Here is a 21758-nt window from a genome sequence, read left to right on the forward strand (position 1 = left end):
ATCTTCCGCTTCCGGGGATAATAAGGTACTAAGAACTAATGGTGAGTTTATGCATACTAACTATAAGAACTAATACCTAAGAAATGGGCCAATCTCAGGAGTCAATTAGATGGTCCCCTTCTTAGGCATTAGTTCTTAGTAACTCTGCATAAACTCACCACCAGCAAACTCATCCACAACCCATTCATTACCCAAGACTTCAACGCCCTTGTGAAAGAAGGAAGCACATTTCTCTGAATTATTTCGATTTCCCCTATGTACCGCCAAAAGTCACATGGATCCCTTTCTTAGTTATAGTTTTAAGTATCGCTACATGAACCGAACATTCTCGCGGTATTCCTAAGATCCTTAGAACTAAGACCTAACAATGGATTGGTGGGTTTATACAGAGTTACTAAGAATTAATATCTAAGAAAAGGACCGACCTAATTGGCAGATGACGTACACATGTTTCCCATCTTCCCATGAGATTGGTCTCTTTCTTAGGAACTCTGCATGAACCTACTATAAAGGTGTGATTGGCAGATGGTGTTTCACCCAGTAAGGCTAGGCGCAAATAGAAACGCAGGTTGGTGAGGTGACGCAGGGTGACGCAGCTTTTTCCTGCGCTGCACGTACTATTTGACAAGTCACTATCACGCTTTATTTGCGCGGTCTTGGTCTTTTCTATGTTTCACAAAAACTCACGCTGCGTCACCTCACTAACCTGCGTTTCTATTTGCGCCGGGCCTAATTGTTCGCTTAAATCGCTTACATATTCCGGACATGCTGAAAAAACCTTTTGCAAAGAGTAATTATTTCTATCAGGGTCCAAAAACTATATATCACCATAAACCATTTCAGTAAAATGTTTGGGAAATCAGTTTCAATGTGATTTATATTTCTCATGTCACGCATTTTTTCCATGCAATTTCCTTGAAATTGCTCGAAAGTCAATAAATCAAGATTCCTGAAATTCTTATGAAAAATGAATGTTATTTATATAGGCCTATCACAGTATCCGGTTCGACACGCATATTCCGTCCTAACATAATTCATCTCTGTAATATGCTAAATTGTTAGAAAATATGAAATGAAGCTGTGATACCATAATCGGTGAGGAATTGAATATTCCATCACCAATTATTCTTACATGTTTTATTCTTTACACTTTTCATATTGACAAAAGCCAGAGATTGTATTATTCAAAAAATACATGTATATCTGAGTAACAAAAATATCAGAATTGAAAATTATTAATGGAAAATGGTTTGGTTATCCATGTGAAGGATTCTAATCAAAATTCAGTCAGTAACAAAATAGATCCTTTGGGACTCATTAAACATTCGCATATCCTAATTTGATAACTAAGGAAACTTGTGATTAGTATAAAATATAGTCAAATGAGTCCCATGTTTATTGAAACTAAAATAATATTGATCACAAAAATATTACTTATACATCATGTACGATACAACACTAAAGTATCCAAAAAAGAAACAAAATAATGACACTATCATATAAATAATATGTATCTCAGTGTTCATATAGACATATACAATTTAGGATTTCATTTTTTATTCTTATCTGCATACTTGTGTTTCGTCAGCATGTACTCAATTTCACCTATCGTGAATTCTATCTCGATCATATCGTTGAATTCAGAACCGTTCTTCCTAGGCAGCTGAATCGTTACCTTGTCTTGTTTTGTCTGTCCGTTGGCCTTAGCTTGTGCCCATATACTTTCCCAAAGACGCTCTTTGTCTGAATCCTTAGTCCTTGATAGAGTTCTTAAAAACTCCAGCTTTTCTGTGAAAATTAAAAACAGAATTATTATAGTTCAAATTATTCGGTTTGATTTGATATTCGCATTGTTGAAGTAGTGAAATGGAAGTACAACAGAGTTAGATATAATCCATACAGAAAAAATATATTCACTTCGTAGTTCGTATCCTGCATTCTACAGCAAACATTGAAAAGCAGCAGATACATACAGAACAGGATTGGCTTTTGCAATCAGTCGAGATTACAGGCGAAATAAATTCTTTTCGAAAAAATGCTCGAACAAGTAGAATCTGGACCACGATCTTGACTCAAGGGAAACAACTTTTCATATAAAATTCATTATCTATATTATTTCAAAGTTGTACTCCGCTCAATTTTAACACTTTCGTTCAATTTTCTCGGGTTGAACTCGTCTTTTATATGAATTTCACAAACTCAACCTCCTAACTTTAAATAGAGAATACTTCATACTTCATTATAGAAAGGCCTTTCTGTCAGTAGTTAGGAAAGGTAAATTTTTTTCGTTCAATTACGATCGTTTTCAATAATCCTATCTATCTATTGTTTCAGTTACTGAAGATGGAAAATGTATGTGATTTCGTTTCTATGATCTATCTATAGGGGAGAAGAGGTACCTTTCAACGGAGGCACCTTTGAACAATTGCCATTATTTTTTCATCTTGGAAATATCTTACATAATTTCAACTTGGCATCGTTGTTCGATAAGTGCTAAACATCCCACATGCGTTTCAAACCTCAGTCTGTTGATAGCTAGGATATCACGCGCATGCGTTGTTTTGTGACCATCTGCTATAAAACTAAACGAATGTAGTCTAGTGAATTATTCAGAAAGTATAGATATATAGGGTGTCAGGATTTTTTAGATAAAAATATATATCCAGAAGAGCAAGAAAGGTGCTTTTTCAAAGGTAATAGAACAATTTTTTTCCAATCCTGCTTGTAAAGAATTTCATTGCTTGGGGCAGATTTGAACAGCATGCGTGGGGCACTTTTGAACACAATTCTACGATGTTCAAAGGTGCCCCACTAAAATAGTTCCGAATGAAATTGAACAACAAGTGTCTGAGCCTGAAGTAATTTCGAATATTTAATTCTAGCATCTTTATAGGTAAGAACCTATATAAAGAAGAGAACAAAACCAGAATTTCTCGAGGAGGATATGCAAAGGGCAATCCATAGTGTACAACGGGGAGAATTGTCGTTAAGAAAGGCCTCTCAAGTTTATTCGGTTACACACACGGCTCTCTTTTATAGATTAAAGAAATTGCGTAGAAATGAACAAAAAAAAAGGAGAGACTGAAACATTTTCGTCAAAGCATACCTTTCGGCAGGTGTTCAGTAAAGAACAAGAAAAGCTGCTCGTCAAATATTCGTTGGCATGCGCTCGCATGAACTATGGTTTGACTTATCAAATGCTGCGAACATTAGCCCACGATTATGCTCTAAAATTAGCAAGGAATCTTCCAAATTCGTGGATAGAAAATAAGCAAGCAGGTTCAGACTGGGTTCAAGGTTTCATGAAGAGACATCCGGAACTTTCTTTACGGAAGCCAGAAAACACAAGTCTATCAAGGGCAACCAGTTCCCACAGAGCAAATGTCGAAACCTTTTTTGATAATTACAGTAGAGCCCATCAAAAACATTCATTCACAGCAAGCAGAATCTTTAATCTAGATGAAACTGGTGTCATGACCGTAGTGCAGGCTCCTAACGTAATTGCTGAAAGAGGAGTGAAGCAGGTGGGACAATCTGTTTCTGGTGAGCGTGGAAACCTGGTAACAATGGTTGACATAATCAGTACATCAGGAAATACAATTCCACCCGTATTTATCTTTCCTAGAGCTCGATTTAATGACACTTTTATGAACGGTTCACCTGGAAGCATTGGTTTGGTGAATAGTCCAAGCAGTGGCTGGATGACAGCGCAACTCTTCCTGCAAACTTTGAAGCACATAGTAAATCAAACGAAGTGCACCAAACAAGATCCAATCCTCATTGTCATGGACAACCATGAAAGCCATTGCTCGTTGGAGGCCATTTTATATGCCAGGGGTAATGGCATAACAATAGTAACGTTTCCCCCCCATTGTTAGCATCGTCTACAGCCTCTTAATGTCTCCGTATTAGGACCATTTAAAGGAAAATATAAAATAGCTTCCAATGACTGGATGATTTCGCACCCCGGCAAAACCATCACTATTCATAATATCGCTGAGCTGGCTGGGAAAGCATTCGAAAATTCATTCACAATGAAAATCATCTTATCTGGTTTTCGAAAAACAGGAATATTTCCTTTGGACAGAAACATATTCACAGATGAAGATTTTGACCCATCTTCTGTCACTGATAGACTACCACCTGATGCCCAACTTCCTGCGTCATCAAATGGCCCTTCAAACATCTGGACATCTCAACAGATTGAAGAACTATCTACTTCATGTGATATAATATCTGAGCAATCCACGTTCAATAAACATATTGACCCCACCGACAAATTTACGAATGCCTTTTCGTCTCATCGAGTAAAACCTCACTTTTCTGGTGCCATCAACGTTGTTTTACCTGCATCGGCTATCTCTGATGGTATTCCTCCCTGCTCCAATTTTGCTTCGGTTATTTCGTCAGAAGTTGTACGTCATTTTCCTAAGGCACCTGCTAGAATTGAAAACTATCGTGGTAGAAGAAAAGGTCGCTCAAAAATTCTGACAGAAACACCTGAGAAGGAAGCATTGGAAGAAGAAATGATATAAAAGACAAAGCAAAAGATTTTGATGTTGTGGAATCTGAAAAAATTAACACAGTTGAAACCAACTGAAAAAACTATCAAAAATAGAGTCGCACAAAAAGAAGACACATCTAATGATAATAATGATACATTATCCACCTGTGATGATTCTGACGATCTTATGTCGAAACAACACACAGACAGTGATCTGGTTGATGAAGTTGAATACCATAATTTGTCCGTAAACGATTTTGTTCTGGTGAAGTTTTGTACGAAGAAAACTGTAGTTCATTACGTTGGTTTGATAGAACAAAAAAATAAAGATGGCACCTTTGAAATACAGTTCTTAAGAAAAAAAGGGCTGTAGGCCCCTGTAGATGATGTCAGTAAAGTGGAGTTTGAGGACGTAGTTCGGAAACTACAGCGTCCAATTACTGCCAAAGGTACTGGAAGAACCTCATCCTCGCTATATTTTCATTTCAATTATACCCGATATAACAAACGTTAGTCACTTTTCGACGCAAATCTCTTTTGTGAATTATTCGACTGAATAAAATTTATTTTTCATTATATTGTTCACTTTGTTCAAACCTGTCCCTCTTCAAGTTCAAATGTGCCCCGTAGAGGGGCACTTTTGAATATTTGTTGTCACTCGAACTTTTCAATTATAACACTCAGATTTTCTGGCGAATAATAAAATTTTTCATTGAAAATGGATCACAACATATAGTAGAATCATAAAGTAAAATCAAATTTTGCATTATTGCAATAAAACAACTAGAAGAGTCTTTCATTGAAATTTTGGTGAAAGGTGCCCCCTTCTCCCCTATCTATATTTTAGAATGGTTACCAATCGTCAGTAAGTGAAACGATCAGTGACGGCTGGTGCCCATAAGGTGTGGGTCGGCCAGACCCAGGATATACAGGGGAATATCCTGAAATAAAATTAATATCTATTTTTTCAACCAATAACTGAAAATGAAAACGCGGAATCCCACCATAATCTCTGTTTTTCTAAAATTAAATATTGATATACTTTTTGTCGATTAAGTTTCTAAAGATAAGTTGGATAGGGTTGCGGCTAAGGGATGGAAAAAAATATTCAATTTTATTTCCCAAAAATAAATGCAATCAGAAATTACATGTTTTTCAGCATCTTGATGTTAAGTTATTGGTTGAGAAACTACTCATTGATAGAAGAAGAAGGTAATTGAAAAGCAATTGGTGGGTTTTAGTGTCTTCATTTTGGGTGGTTGATCAATATTGAAGAAATATTAATTTTATTCCAGACTTATGCCCCTTCCTGTAGATATAGTCTGATTTATTTTTATACAACAGTGTATAAAAGTTTCGTTTTCAATGCGATATAAAGGCTTGTTTTTGGAGAAAGAATGTACTAAACTTCTTTGTTTTTGCCCAGATTTTGAATAATAGTTTTATTCTTCTTCGGTGTCTCTCTGTAAATACCGATAACAAATTTATTACAACACAAAACATCAACGTCAATACGAATCAAAACTTTAAGTTCACTGAAACACATCTACAATTTTGATTTTAAGTGGAAATTTACTAATTTTTCCTTTCTTTATTTCACCATTCTTCCTTCTACTGTCACATGATCTTGTGACAGGATGCAAAGTTTGTTTCGATTTCCTACTACTCCAATTATTCAACAATTAAAGAAATTTAGAATCCACTCAGATTGTCAAAATTTACGAAATGAATCGAAGAAAACTGATAAACACGTGCACCCCTTTCTCTTATTCTACGACACTGACCTAATTCAATTCATAATATAGGAACAGCGATGCGGATGCGATTCTTATATCCCCACTCCGAGGCTCGGCCGGCCGACCTACGCGTATTCAAGAAGCTTCGAAATCACCGTGCCCTTATAAATTCACTAGGAATTACGAATTTTTATGGTAAAAAAATCACTAAACTATTCTTATACGGTCGCAATACCCTTTTTCAAAAATTAACTATTCATTTAATAATAAAAAAATCTAACTATAATTAGGGATATATGTATTATATTTTCATTGACTAAAACTACTCTTAAAAGGTGCGAATACGCTCTTTTCTAAAATAGACATAATATTTAATTATTAACTATTCATTTGATAATATAACATCTTAGAATAGACAATGAGGAAATCTAGAAATATGGCAACTAAACGACCAAACCATAGCAAGGTAGGCCCAACTCGTGCTGGCCGACCGTGTATGTATCTAGCAGCGACGTAATACGATGTTCAACTTGGTGATAACTGCGTGCGACGTAGGTGCTGTATAGTACAATAACTTGAAGCGTTTCGCTAGGCTACTGCCGGCTGGCCGACCTAGCGTGTAGTGTGTTTATCGTAAGGAAAGAGAACTTCGAAATAAACTAACTCAGGGCGACAGGGGCGTCACGTTGATCGAAATAAGTTGCCGTACGTATTACTAGGGAATTAATCGAGAATTTAATATCGAAATAAATCATTTGGAATAAGTTTTTGAAGAATAAAATAATTATAATTATTTTCCATTTCTCGATTATTTTTGGGTCGGCCCGGCCGACCCTGCATACCCGGACGAGCCGTCATTGGAAACGATGGATAGATAGGTTTATTGAAAACGGCCGTTAGTAGTTTCGAAATATCAAAAATTTGATTTTTATCAACACTAGTCTTTTAATGTCTGGTATGACAGTTATTTAGTGGGTAGGTATCTTCCAAACTAGATAATGAATTATTAAAAATTTCATTGAATTACACAGTGCCGTATCTAGGCCGTGGCAAAGGTGGCACTGGCCACGGGCGCAAGGTCCGCAGGGGCGCCAAAAATAACCGATCACAATTAGGTTTTCATGTACAGGTAAGCCTAGCAACGAGATATGCCGAGGAATCTTGAAACAAAAATATTGCTGGCCTCCCTAGAATTTGACAAACTAAGGCTAAAATAATCAGAAGATCAGCAAAACTTTGATAAGGTGAGAAATAATATAAATATGGCTATGTCGGCAAGTTCAAAAATGCTGCAACCAGGTCATAAATATTACAGTCGCGCGTCGGCCTGTGTGCTTACCCCTATTTTCAGGATTTTTTTGCGCTTCATCAAGCTTGACGGTATCTCTAGGATAAACGGTACCATCTATTTTTGTGTGAAGTACGGCTTTTTTGATACAGTTTTATAACGATAGGTTTTTTAGATCTTCAGGCGTTATCTCTGATACACCAGTAATTGTTTTTATTTTCAATTCCGCAATCAGAATTTTGAACCCCAAGAAGAGGGAAAAATACCGGATGTGAAAAAACAACGGTTCAATATTTTGGAAGCTAATACTAGACCTCCAAATGAATAAAAAGTTTCATATAAACATGGGTCAGCAAATGAGCCGTTTTAGAGATATGAGCGATTTTAGGTTTTCAAAATATTAACTGCTAATAGCGGAACGAAATACGATAACTAACAGAATATATTCGATTTATTGTTGACTTCTAAGGTTTTACAGAAGATGTTCCATATGATCACCGTCCATTTCAATGCAGGTGTTTCAAAAAAAAAGGTGACCCCGTCTCTTGGATAGGTAGAAAACTGAAAAATAAGTGGGGTTTACTAAGTGAAAAATTTTCCTACCTCCATCCGTATTCAATATCAAATGCGTTGAAGAAAAAAAATATTACAAGAAAAGAAAGCCCTCAATCCCAATCTTTTAATATGTATTCGTTGTATCGGTGGGGTCTCATTTACGCGACAAAAAATTTCTAATTCACATAATTCATACTAATTAATAATGATATTAATTAACACGTTGAGCGCCATCCAAATATCGATATATTTTCTTGTGGGGCCAAATTTTCTGTGTCGATATTTTGATTTGCTCTTATATCATATAGATAATCCCTTTGCTCAGATTCTCGCTAAAAGTGCAATATCGCCTGATATCAAGAATATTGATGAGCGGGCCCACGGGACCGCTCTGGTCCCCAGAAAAATAGAAACGCACAGCAAATGCGGTACAGGTGAAATTTGTCGAGTCCAATCTCCTTATTATAACCATAACAACACCTGTTCAATTTTTTTCGAATAAAAATTCGAAAAAAAATACTACTGAAGAGTAGTCGTAAATTCCAAAACAGCGGTCCCTACGGACCGCCGTGGTCCTACAAGTAAGACTATCAGCGGTCCCTACGGACCGCTGTGGCGCTCAACGTGTTAATAACTTCATCATTATTTCATATCAGCATTGGTTATTACTTCATGATTTTCAAATCAGAATATTCCGAGAACAGTACACAGAATTGTGTTTTACCAAGGGTACCTTGAATGATGCTTGAGTTTACTTGAAATTTTGAGTAATAAATCCTACTTTAAAAAAGTTATGTTCCATACTACTTGGTACGAATCGTGCAACTAGCGCCCTAAAAAAAGTGTATAATTTTTTTTTCTTCAACGCCCTTCATATTGAATACAATTACCGTTACGAAAATTTTTTACTAAGCATTTTCTTAGTGCGATTATTTTTTAGCTTTTTACCTATTCTAGAGTCGGGCTCACCTTTTTTTAATGTATATAAAATGTGTATCTCAATGGTCCATCATATTGTGTACCTATTATTTTGAATCATTAACGAAAATATATGACCAAAATTATGAACAAAAAATACAATGAATAAATACAAAATGCCTAATAGTTGGGGAGCCCAAGAGGGAAATCCGTGATTCACTCCAGCGTGTTAGATTAATATAAGGTAAGAGGAGATACCTTGGACCTTGTTGAGTAGGTACCTCTACCAAAAATAAGACCTGCATATAGGGGGAATTGTCTAAAACAGCCTTTCAGAATAGTAAAAAATAACGATCATTTTACATACCCTGGCGTGTTAAATTAAGATATAGATATTTGGTTAATAACATATTGGAAAGTATACATTCTGTTAATCTGAAAATTTAAGCGTTACGAAAATGTGTGGAAGAGTGTCAAACTTGCAAAAAAAAGTCACTTGTACATTCTTGAGCGCGGTGGCTTTTTTATTATTTTGAAGCTTTTATAATTCGAGAATAACAAAAATAACATTATCTGGCAGTTTCAGCGAGCCGAAACAACAACAATTGGCAATAAAGGTCACAAAGATCAATTTTTAATTATGTCCTTTCCTGGGCTCCACATCGTTTTCGCATTCAATTTAAAAGTTGTAGAGTATAACATTTTCTACAAATTTTATTCGAAGCAATTTTTTCTACGTTCAATCATTTTTGAGATATATGGCGATTAATGTACATTAGACTTAGAATCTACATTGACCTTGCCCTTTTGCATGTATGGCTAAGAACCTCGCCCTCATCACTTTCTACCCCGAAAACGGTTGAGAGTGTGAAAAATTGCTTCAGACAAAAGATGTACAGAATTTTATTATCTACAACTTTCATAAGAATTCAGAACAAAGGAAGATACAGGAAGGGAAACATTTAAAAAAACTCATTGATGTTATCATCTTCATACTGTCAGATTGAGAAAACACACCCTGAATAGTGTCAGTCTAGAAAAGTAGCTTTCCTTGGGCCCAATTATCATATTCCCTGAAATTCGGAAAGTCGGAAAAAATTATTTTTTTACTATTTTCAACTCTTTCGTATGGCCAGCCCCACTACGCTAACAGTCAGAATAACATAAATTTATCATCAGAGACACGTAGGGCATAAAGAGTAACCCAATCTGACACGCTCGAGTTTGTACACCTGGCGATTATTTTTACATCTTCGAAAACCTGCAGAAGTTTTCCCCACTGCTGAAAGTGCATACATCATCTAATCTACAAAATCCTAGTCTAATCATTTTTGTATTCATCAGAAAAATTGTAGATAATAAAATTCTATACAGCTTTTCTCTGAAGCAACTTTACATACTATTAACTGTTTTCGAACTAGAGGGTGATGAGGTCGAGGAGCTGAGCCATATATGCGAAAGACAAGGCCAATGTCGAATCCCAGTCTGAAAACCTAAAAATCAATTGTTTTCAGAGGGATTGCAATAAGTCTTTCCATTAACTGAGATAATTCAAAGTTTGAAAAAACTCTTTACCTATTATTATAATATGAATAATTCTACCCTCGAGTGATTAATAATCACAAATACGGACGCAATATAAAAAAATATCACTATTACCTCAAATGGTCGGACTAGCGAGATATCTGGACAAGATATATGAGTCACGCCACACATCTTTTGTTAAATATAATTGAATGAACATACCTAGATCTCTATTTTTAGAGTCTTTATTACTCCGAGTATTTGTGTCGGCGTCAGAGAACTCTAATCTAAAGGAGATTTGCGATTCCTCCTCTTGCCAAGTCGACATTTTCGGATTCAAATAGGAAACGTTTACTTTCTTTCCCGTCTCATGGTCCTTATTTTTGTCACTGTTGGACTTCATCTCTTTCTTGGTAATTTTCGGAATCATAGACTTCTTCTGTGTCTTCGAATCTTTTTCTCCTCTATGAGGTTTCTTATACAGGGACGTATCGGACATAGTCTGGGCGCTGGACTTGGCAATGTCCAGTCTTGTTTTGCAGTTCTCTTCCTCCTCTTTCGCCCTTTTTTGAGACTTGTATATTTTAGCTGACATCGCTTCAACGAAACTCTTGAAAGCTGCAGAATTGAATTCTTTACTATCTGGAAGGGAGCGATTACTGCTAGAATTTTTCAATTTTTTCATTTCTCTCGAAGTTTCTTGAGTTTTCGGACGATTGTCCGTTTTCCCGTCCAACTTCTGCATTTCTTTAGTCATGTCTAGTAACGACAGAATCTTGTTCTTCAAATCAACACCAGGTTTGAGTATTTCTCCACCCCATTTCCAGAAATTTTCAGCAAATTCAGTCTTTCTACTTTCTGGCATGTTCTCTGTGAGATCGCTCAATAATTTCTTAAGATTTTCATGGTTATCTGACTTGTCGTTCACACCCTTTTGACTCGCATTCCTATCAACTAATAATGTATTCACAGAATAGTTCTTTTGGTAACGCGGTTGGACAACGTAAGAGCTAGAATCCGAGTCACGTAGCTGAAAATTTTCATTTCTGTAGGAATCTTTGGGAGAGAAATGTGATATAATTTTCGTGATGATACGTTTGAAATAGTCTTTGGGAACAGCTCTCTCTTCCTGTATATCCATTCTTTCTTCTAACACTTTGACTCTCTCGTACAAATGCGCTAATCCAGCTTGGAAACTCGACTTATCTTCGCAGGTGTAAGGAACATCAGGTTTCCTTTTTCTGTACTCGTGTTTCGATTGCTCCTTGTATTCTTTCCTGTTCATCCTTCTCCTCAAATCACTTACATGTTCCACTGGTGCAGTTATGATAGGACGCTTTTGTGTTTCGCTCAGGAGACTCGCAATTCCGCAATGATCACAAAGACATGGGGTTCGATCATCCTTACTCATACTTTGGCATGTTATAATGGAATTCAAATCCTTGAATGTTCTGGGGGCAGCATACACGTGTTGAGCTTTTTTATGGTCCCCACACTTGAAGTTTTGTGGTGGTTCAATGTTGTCAGTAAAAGATTCATCTGAAGGTACTTTGGAACAGTTTTCACCGATAGCTGGCGAAACTTGAAGCACCCCTGGAGAGTAGCAATGATTGAACATTTGTTTCCGGCCAGAGGTATCTACAGGTGCACTTGAACACATATTTTTCGGCTTTATAGGCCTATGGAACTGAGATTTCAAAAACTTCCTCTCCCTCGTATTTTCATGACAAATTTCGCTCACTGCTTGCATTTTTCGTCGGGGGTTGTGCTTATGTATCCTGATAATAGTGTCTTCAGATGGTGCTTTGTCTTCGAAAAGTTCTTTAATGAGTTTCTTATCGCGTTTTTCACGATCCATTGTAGTCAATAACTTTCTAACTTGAGTAGCTTTCATAATGTTAGTTTCTATGGCAGACTGGTTGTCCGCTCCCGCTGGTTTGATGATTGTCACATCAAGCAGGGCTGAATTACACTGATCAGGAGAAGACAACAAATTCTGGACGCTTTGGTCCATTTCAATGTCGATGCATAATTGAGGCAGCTTCTTGTTCTTTCTTTTTGAGGTACGCAAATCTTCGAAGTCTTCTTCGTAGTCGCCCTCTTCTGCATTATTATTGCCACAATTCGTTTTGTACTTGGGATTTTTTGTATTCGAATGCATATCTTTCTAAACTGAATAATTTGGTTTTTCCTTCATATTTATTCTCGGAGAAATATAAACGAATTCCCGATAATTTATACTTATAAATGTCAAAGTCATCTCATGGACATATACAAGTAGAATCGAGTGCACATTTGTCATGAAAGTAAAAATATTAGACGTTTTATTTTTTGAAAATCAAGTAAAATGTCTGGAATTGATGTACAACGGTGTGAAATAGAGAAAATAGGTGAGAAATCTAGTCCAATCTTAATACATCCCTTAAGAGCATATTTTCAGAAAAAGACCCCCTCGATTCGAAAAATATATTGACGGCAGAGAGAAAATCGAACACAGTCGCAGTCGAATTACTCAACGATATTGTCGAAAATGCACTTGATTCTGTTTTGACTGACGAAGGAGGTACGAGAAACGTTTGCATGGTAGGAGATATTGTTGATCAATTTACTCCAAGAGCAACGAAACTCACAGATTTGTATGATACTTCAAGTGACATAAAAAATAGAAAAATTTTGACATCTACGGAGGAAGAAGTAAAGAAATTCATTGGCGAAATAAGTTCGCCGTCGACGAAAGGAACAGGAGATCAGCTCGGTGAAAGTGAGGAAATAGTGGCAAAAAAGAAATCCTTCACATTCTCATCAAGAAATTTCACTCTAGAGAAAAAAACGAGATTGACAGATCTGGTGAAAAATTCCAAGAGTTTGATCTCCAAATTTTTATCTATCGAAACCAAATCAAAAGATTCTGAGTGGGAAGAGCATAGCGAAGAGTTCGTCAAGTGTATCGAACTAGATCAAATCAACGCCAAAGAAAAGAGGAGGACACTCAAAGATCAGAACATCCGATCAGTTACTCCATCACATTCAGGTGAAATGATCAGAATTCCAGACGAAACTGGCATGGAAAACATCAATTTGAAGGATATCAAAGGTACGGCAGCTGAGCAAAGCTTCGAAGTAGAAATGGACCACGTCCAAAAATCCATGACATTCCCCATCGCTAGTTGTTCGAAAATTCCATCTACAGAGCACGAAGGTAAAGAATCTTTGAAAGATAAGAAAAAGTGGAGTTTGGGTTCCAGAATTGTGAACTACATCAAGAAAAGAACGTCTAAGAGGGATGTAACAAAATCTGAAGTTTGAATATCTTTTATATCTGGTTTGTGAGACTGATTGCAAATAAAATTATTGAAACATGATTCAAATCGTGATATCAGTTAATTTCAATTGTATACTGAACCATTCACAAAATGAATGTTATTTTTAAATAAAATAAAACTGGGATAATTTCATCATTTCATCGAATAAAGCAGTGAAATAATTATAATTCAATTTCGAAAGAAAAAAGTCACAACAGAATAATTAATTTTTATTGTACCCTTCTAGGAATTTTTCGACTTCTTAATATTATTATTCTTAAAAAAAATATTGATATGGCTTGAACCTCATGATTTTCTTGCAGTTCACCATCATTTTCTTAATGTGACTTTATAACGACTCAGATGAAGAAACTATTATTTCAGTCCTTCAGTGACATTTCAGGATAGCTTGAAGATTTTTCATTTATTACCATTATATTCATCTGTTTTCAAAAATCAATTCAATTAGCTATAATTCTGTTGAAACCAGAAAGAGCTTTGAATTGAATTGGGACATCAAAGGATAGGAATTCACAAAAAACTATTGGTCAGTTCAATCCAACATCGAGAACGTTCTCACTGTATATAGATATAGTCAATATACAGAGTGAGTAAAGAGTAAAATACAAAATTTATATCGGTATACGAGGTGTTCCTAAATCGGAGATAGGCAAAAACGAAGAATAGATATTTCTTTAGTCATTTTAAGAAAAAACGTTTCCTTTTCGAGATAGAGGGCGTAAGAGTTTGAATTTTGGATTGGTATCAAAACAAGTTGTGAAAACCTATCCGTTACTAGAAATACCGAGTTACGACAAAACTATAAGAGATTATAAAGTTCAGAATAGAAACACAGCTTTTTTTACATTTTTTTCAAATTAATAGTCGATCACTAAATAAATGTTCTGAAGGAAAACAGGGCACATTGTTTCAGAAAAACAATCACCCTGTAGATCTGGTATCGAAATTGACATGTCGCATGGTGTAAACTATCAATTATAATATTCATGCCAAATTTCAGTTGAATACCTTGTGAAATGTAGATACTACAAGAAAAAAACTTTAAAAAAATCTAATTGTAACACCCTATACATATCTCGAAAACGAATCGTTTGAGGTCCGATGTTCATGAGAGTTTTCTCAAAATTAATCAGGAATCTCCTCTTTTCGTTTGAACCTTTTTCGTAGGATAGTAATTGAAAAAAAATGAAAGAATTTTTTCAATTGCATGTTCATTAATTACTCTACCCTACGAAAGTAGATTGTTTTTGACACTTTTCGCAATTGTTAGGAAAATAACTATACTACTTTTTGGCCACCCATGCTCCTAATGTACCAAACAACAAAAACTCCTAAAATTCAGACCATTCTGTATAACGCTTATAGCACATGCCTCGGGTCTGGCCTGCATTTCAGTTATACATCAAAGCTGCGAAGAAGCTTAAAAATAGACGGAAAATGTCGGCGGTAAAATTTGTTTCCTAATTGTCCTATTCCCAATTTCCTTTTTCTGTTGAGCACACGGGAGATGTGAATATAATACTGAATATAAATATGTAATTTGAAAGCTGGGACCGTTTCAGTTTGATTCAATAAAAACGTCTTTTCCTTTGTGTTCGTTTATCCGTTCGACTGAAAATATATGAAACGAATACAGATTGAGCAAAATATAACTCACAAAATTCATATCTTCTTTATTTAGTATTCGATAATAGTAGTATTTTCCAACACCAACACATTTTTATTTTATGCAACTTATGAAATTTTTCATGTAAAATTGAGGAGTTTATTATGCAACCACTATAGGGTGGAGGGTAGGTAACTGACAACCCTAACTTTTCGTGAAATATTTGGACCTTTTGTTGCAGATCATCATTCTGTCATTGATGGAGTTTGTATCAACACTTTTTCTTGATAGGTACGAATGGAATAGTTACACTTGAATTTGATTTTCCAATTTCTTCATGTAATTTGACATATACAGGGTGGTACAGATCGTAACCAAGAAATTTTAACCACATATTCTACATCAAAAATAAGCCCTAGTTTGTCATATAAACATATGTCGAATGTCGAAAAATGTTTCCTCCCCTCCTACGGGGTGTAAAAATTATAGAAAAAAAAATGTTTTTTATTAATATCTTTCACACTGCTCAAAATATTTTTATGAAATTTGAGACATAGGTTTTGAGCGCCAAGGAGCACTTTTTGCATAATATCATTTCTTTTTTATTCTACCAGTGGCGTCCATACTGCAGCGAGACAGAATATTTTCAGATGAAAAAATGATACGCCACTGGTTTTTCCGACAGTGAAAATTACTATTTAAATCCAATTTGGAGCAAATTCGGTCTCCTGACTTTTTGCTGTACGAGGCACCGTTTCCGGTTGAAAAAATAAAACACATTCTCATGCATGAAGAGATCGCCAAAATTTGATATGGTAGGTACATAATAATAATAAGACTATTTTTGTGAACGATTTCTTCATGCATGAGAATGTGTTTTATTTTTTTAACCGGAAACGGTGCCTCGTACAGCAAAAAGTTAGGAAACCGAATTTGCTCCAAGTTAAAAAAGGATTTAAATAGTAATTTTTATTGTCGGAAAAACCAGTGGCGTATCAATTTTTGTCTGAAAATATTCAGTCTCGCTGCAGTACGGACTGCTCCTTGGCGCTCAAAACATATGTCTCAAATTTCATAAAAATATTTCAAGCAGTGTGAAAGTTATTAATAAAAAACATTTTTTTTTCTATAATTTTAACACCCCGTATCCCGGAGAGGAAACATTTCTCGACATATATTCATATGACAAACTAGGGCTTATTTTTTGATGTAGAATACGTGGTTAAAATTTCTTGGTTACGATCTGGAACACCCTGTATACACTGTGACTGATATTTTAAAGTATGGTCAAAAATATGCCTTCTTCATAGGGTAGTAATTGATGAAAGATGAAAGAGAATATCAATAAAATCTATATTTATTTTTATGATTCGGACAGAGGCGGTCCTACGGTGGTGGTAAAGGGGGTAATTACCCCCCTCCCCCATGAGCACTACAACCAATTCGATTTTTCAAATTTTATTCAGGAAAAAACTGAGAAAAATAATATAATAATGAAATGAAAATGAGGATTTCCTTGTACAATTGTAGGAAAAAATTCCTATAAATATAGGGTGTTATCCCCCCATGTATCGTTTTAAAAAAAAACCCAACCTAAAATTGCCGCTTTTCGAAATATTGTTTTCAATCACACGGCCAATTTGTGATTCGAGATAGCGTTTTCTGCCGATCCTATATTATTGTATTATCAGCCATATTGAGGGGGTTTATTCTGAGTATAAAAATAATGTAGAAAAAAAATTGTTTCAATTTACATTTACTGAGTTTTTCGATTAACTTCTTAGAGTAATTTCAATGAGGGGTGATAATACAATAATGTAGGATTATTATGAGCCAAAATGGTTATCCTTAATCACAAACTGGCCATGTGATTGAAAAAAATAGTTCGAAAATCGGCAATTTTAGGTATTTTCATAAAATTCTAATTATTTGAGAAACGGTACATTTTCGCTGAAATAATTCAGTGTCATTCGATAGTATTTGGTCTTTTCTATCGTGGTGTGACGTTTGATTCACTAGTTTTGGGAAACCCTGTATAATACGAATCCAATGAACAAATCATTCTTAGCGACTATCCACTCTATCACAAAAAGTTATTGTTGCCATTTGAAAAACTTAACTACCCTGCACCATAAGTAGAGTGTGCATTATAAAATCGCAATTATGCATGGTTTGAGTAATTTGAAAAGAAAATTAACTTACTCGAGCATTTTTCTACAAAATATACACAAAAGATATGAATTCGATACTTTTTACTAACTCTGAAAATTCATTAAAAATGGACAGGAATTTTAAATTCGAAAGAGACATAAATAAATTTCATCGCAGTTCAAATCGAGGTTTTTTCAAAGTGGATGGAAAACAGGAAGATGAGGTAAACTATGGAAAATCCTAAAAATCTTCTTGAGGATTGATACTTAAAATTGAAATCATCAAGAAATTAATCAATTTCATGATGAATATGCTGCATTCAATTGAAACACAAATAATTTTCCACAAAGAGCCTTGCATATGGAAGCATATCAAATGCAATAAATTGCCTCAGATACCGAGTGTCTTCTAAATCCAGTTTTGTTCACCGAACTTGACCTACCTCCTAGTAGCCTGAAACAATTCAAAAATACTTTCAGAATTACTCAAGAGAATCGGTGGCAATGTTGCCAAAGTAAGTCTGGTTCCTGAAAACGAAATTTCAGCGGTTTCAGTTACCAAGAGATCGCAGCGCCATCTGCTTATATAAAACAACTAAGCCTTGTTCTTCCGAGCCCCACTTCTGGTCCAATTATACTAGAAGGCACGTAGCTATCACATCATCACAATGGTGAGTACAAGCAAACAGTGAACGTAATTATATTTTCGTGTTTGTGCATAAAGTGGCAATGGATCAAAACGCTTTACCAAAAATTACGCTCGGTGACGCTCCCTACGTCAAAGCTTTCAAATACTGGAAAAAGAAGATCAAGTCGGCAAAAATAGTACATATTTTTTTTTAATATCAATCCCATCAATGTTTTTCATCATCATTCGAATTTTTTGATAATTCATGATCTTTTTCCAGAAATAGGATTCTATGAATAGGTAAACCGAGGGTAAATTTTAAAATTTTATATTACTGTGACTGTACTCTTCCTACTTTTCTATACTTGTTGCTTCTTTGAATTGTCCGTCTGTTTGGTAAATGTCATTAACATTCGTAATTGAGTAGAAAGAATTAATTGGCAGTAGTAGTTGGCTCATACTCATAATTTTCCTATACTTGTTATGTGTATATATGTTGTATATGTCGCTTCTTTATGTTGTAATTAGAATTAACATTTTTTAAAGACCTTTTTCATTTTAACGTAGAGGTTCAATTTTTGTTTATCTTCACTACTTGTAACAATCGTCTCTTATCCTAACAAGAAAAAGGTCTTTAATTGTGATACAAATTTTAATTTTCCTGATGTTCTAGGCTGACCTCAGTGCCAGAGACGTTGAAAGTAAGTCAAAGCTTTTAACAAAAAATATTCACTTCTTGATTTCCCATTGAAATCGATAAACGTTAGATTCTCCGACCTACTAAAATTAGAATGGTTCATATAAGGAAAGCTGAATCTACTATTGGCGTCTAAAATTAAATCGGTTAAAAATATTCTGACGCTATTGCCCCTACCGACTGTCGTAATAGTGACCCGAATAATATTTTCTGTCTTTCAATTACGACATCCGAAATATTTACGAATTGGAATTCTTCCCATTCTTGTTTTTTTCGGTTTGGTGTTGAATTGATTTGAATTATATATCAAATATTGTTTTTTTTTCAATGAAAATAATATATGTAATTTCGACTTACCCCAAAGCTACGAAACGTTTACGATTTCACTGGTTCAAGAATTATTTAGATGCAATGAGAATGTGAGATGATTTATTTTCTTCATACCTGAATTATTCCAGGAGCAAACTTCGTATTTTCCATTTACGATTTTGAGGGAAATGGCACAGTTGATGCTGTCAACTTGGGCGACATGCTCCGTGCCTTGAACCTTAACCCAACCTTGTCTACCATTGAGAAAGTAGGAGGCACCAAGAAGAAGAGTAAGTTCTGAGGTGAATCACAGATTCATATGATAATTCGAATTCATTACAGATGAGAAGAAACTGAAAGTGGACGAATTCTTGCCAATTTTCAGTCAAATCAAGAAAGATAAGGAACAAGGTGGATTCGAAGATTTCTTGGAATGTTTGAAATTGTACGACAAGGAAGAAAATGGCAAGATGATGGCCGCTGAGCTTTCTCATACACTTCTGTCTCTAGGTAAACAGTTAGGCCATGAACTAATCATGTCATAGTATCAGGTTAATTTCATTTTTTTAAATTTGATACTCATGAACTCGTTCAATATTTTAGGTGAAAGATTATCAGACACCGAAACAGATGAACTTTTAAGAGACTGCCTTGATACTGAAGATGATGATGGATTCGTCCCATACGAACGTAAGTTCTCATATCTGAATAATCGTAGTTTTTTTTCAATTGATTCAATCGTAGGGTATTGCGGATAAAATTCGATAAAAAAAAACCATTAAACTTTTTCTATTTTGTCATTAAAGAAGAAGAAAAACCTTATTCACTGAAACAATAAAACAATTTACAGAAATTTACTAGTTGTTAAAAATTAAAGTATCCTACACACTCTAGAATTTCGATTGAGAAGTTTTGGTAGTGATAATAATGAAATTTCATCATTTTTAACTTGAATTGAGGGGATTCGTAAAAGGTTATGAAGCGCTATATCAAAATGGGAAATCTTAGTGTAATATAAAAAACACCAAATTTTCATTCCATTTTTAATACAACATAATAGAGTTCGTGTAGTGGATGATCTCTTTTACATTCGATATATCATATTACTAAACTTAGAGTTGATGAAATCACTGATCCTTATCCAATTTCCAGCATTCCTCAAAAAGATGATGGCGTAAATTATATGATGTTAATTTTAGAATTTATTTTAAGTAAGTCGAGAATTATGTTGCATCACCAGCTTGTTTGCTCCAAGGATTTCTAAAGAATCTTGCTTCGCTACCTTGTGGATTTAGGATGAGCTTTCTATTTCGATCTGCTAAAAAAATTTCTTTCAGCTTTCGATTTCTGCAGCTTTTTTTCTCATTTACTGCAGCTTTCTATTCACAATATTTTTTTCTTCCTGATTCCTTTAATCGATCTATTCTCTGAATGATCTTGTGGCTGAATTTCGCTATTATAGATTTTATTTGATTTGCTCGGTATTGGAATAATGAGTTTGTATTTGCAGCAACTTGATATGCACAACAACTACTGTATACGAAGCAGAAGATCTGGTTAACTTCATCAACAACAATGAGAGTACATTCACAATGATTTCATCTACAGATGTAGATAGATTTTCGTTATAATGAATATAAGCGGTATATTCATAAAGACCTGTTATATTCCAAAACATTATATTATATTGTCGAAAATAAACTTATATTATTAATAAGTCCAAATTGTGCTTTTGTTTGTCCCAATAATACCTACTCCTCTAAATTCGGTTATGGAATGATTAATACAATTCCATGTGACGAAAACCGAAAAGTTTCGACTTTTGACTTTCTCAAAATATGTAATTTTACTAGTGAAAGTGTGAATACCACTCGATGAAATTTTGTAAAATATTCTTGACGGTAAACCTACTGAAATAAATCTTGAACGAATTAAAAAAAAACAGTTTCGAAAAATTCCTGAGATTATCAATTCAATTGAAAATATTTTTTGAGATACGCTGATATTCAATTTAACCAGAGCAGATTATACATATATATATAGCGTATATAGCTAATATTATAAACTGTGTGTAAATGCAGTGGTTAATAAAGTCCAAAATGAGTAAAATATTATCATCTCTCCAGTGTGAGGATTAAGGATGCCACAAAAATGCAGGAGGAGATTGCTTGTCCAAAAGCACAAATATCGTGATTCGTGAGGTATATCGGGTAACATGGGAGGGTGATAGCCCCTGAAAATACTATTCAAACAAACAGAGGGTGAACATAACCTAATTTTTTTTAGAAGTGCGACTATAACTGTATCGTAATGAAATTTCCACTATTAAAGTTTTGATTGGTTTTCTTTCATGTTCAAACATTAAATTATGAAAAGGGAATAGCAAGTTAACTTATTTCCTTTCTCTAAATTTTTTTTCTGATGTTTCAGTCCTTCATTTCTTACCATCGCTACCTCTGTTAATATTCAGACCACCAAAAAAAAGTTCTCTATAAAAACTTGCGTATAAAATCCGATTGA

General features: G+C 34.8%; 3 protein-coding genes across 4 annotated transcripts; 2 read left to right on the plus strand and 1 right to left on the minus strand.

The window, feature by feature from the left end:
* Positions 1–1373: 1373 nt before the first annotated feature.
* LOC123315052 lies at positions 1374–12709 on the minus strand. Its single transcript, XM_044900600.1, has 2 exons — positions 10748–12709; positions 1374–1788 (listed from the first exon to the last, which is right to left on the minus strand). The coding sequence occupies exons 1-2, from the start codon at positions 12684–12686 to the stop codon at positions 1550–1552; spliced, it is 2178 nt and encodes a 725-aa protein (XP_044756535.1). The 5' UTR covers positions 12687–12709; the 3' UTR covers positions 1374–1549.
* A 67-nt stretch (positions 12710–12776) lies between these two features.
* Positions 12777–13887, plus strand: LOC123315053. The gene is made up of 2 exons (XM_044900601.1): positions 12777–12915; positions 12966–13887. Exons 1-2 carry the CDS (start codon positions 12873–12875, stop codon positions 13829–13831), a joined length of 909 nt encoding a protein of 302 aa, XP_044756536.1. The 5' UTR covers positions 12777–12872; the 3' UTR covers positions 13832–13887.
* Positions 13888–18139: 4252 nt separating this feature from the next.
* LOC123315055 (myosin light chain 1-like) lies at positions 18140–20962 on the plus strand. Of its 2 annotated transcripts, XM_044900603.1 has the most exons (7): positions 18140–18275; positions 18906–18933; positions 19388–19528; positions 19581–19748; positions 19842–19928; positions 20391–20449; positions 20749–20962. In XM_044900603.1, the coding sequence occupies exons 1-6, from the start codon at positions 18273–18275 to the stop codon at positions 20414–20416; spliced, it is 453 nt and encodes a 150-aa protein (XP_044756538.1). In that variant the 5' UTR covers positions 18140–18272; the 3' UTR covers positions 20417–20449; positions 20749–20962. The 2 variants fall into 2 exon arrangements, with proteins under 2 accessions (XP_044756538.1, XP_044756539.1); XM_044900604.1 differs by lacking the exon at positions 20391–20449.
* The last annotated feature ends 796 nt before the right edge of the window (positions 20963–21758 follow it).

The sequence above is a fragment of the Coccinella septempunctata genome, chromosome 6, assembly GCF_907165205.1.
Source record: "Coccinella septempunctata chromosome 6, icCocSept1.1, whole genome shotgun sequence".
In the NCBI taxonomy this organism is placed as follows: Eukaryota; Metazoa; Arthropoda; class Insecta; order Coleoptera; family Coccinellidae; genus Coccinella; species Coccinella septempunctata.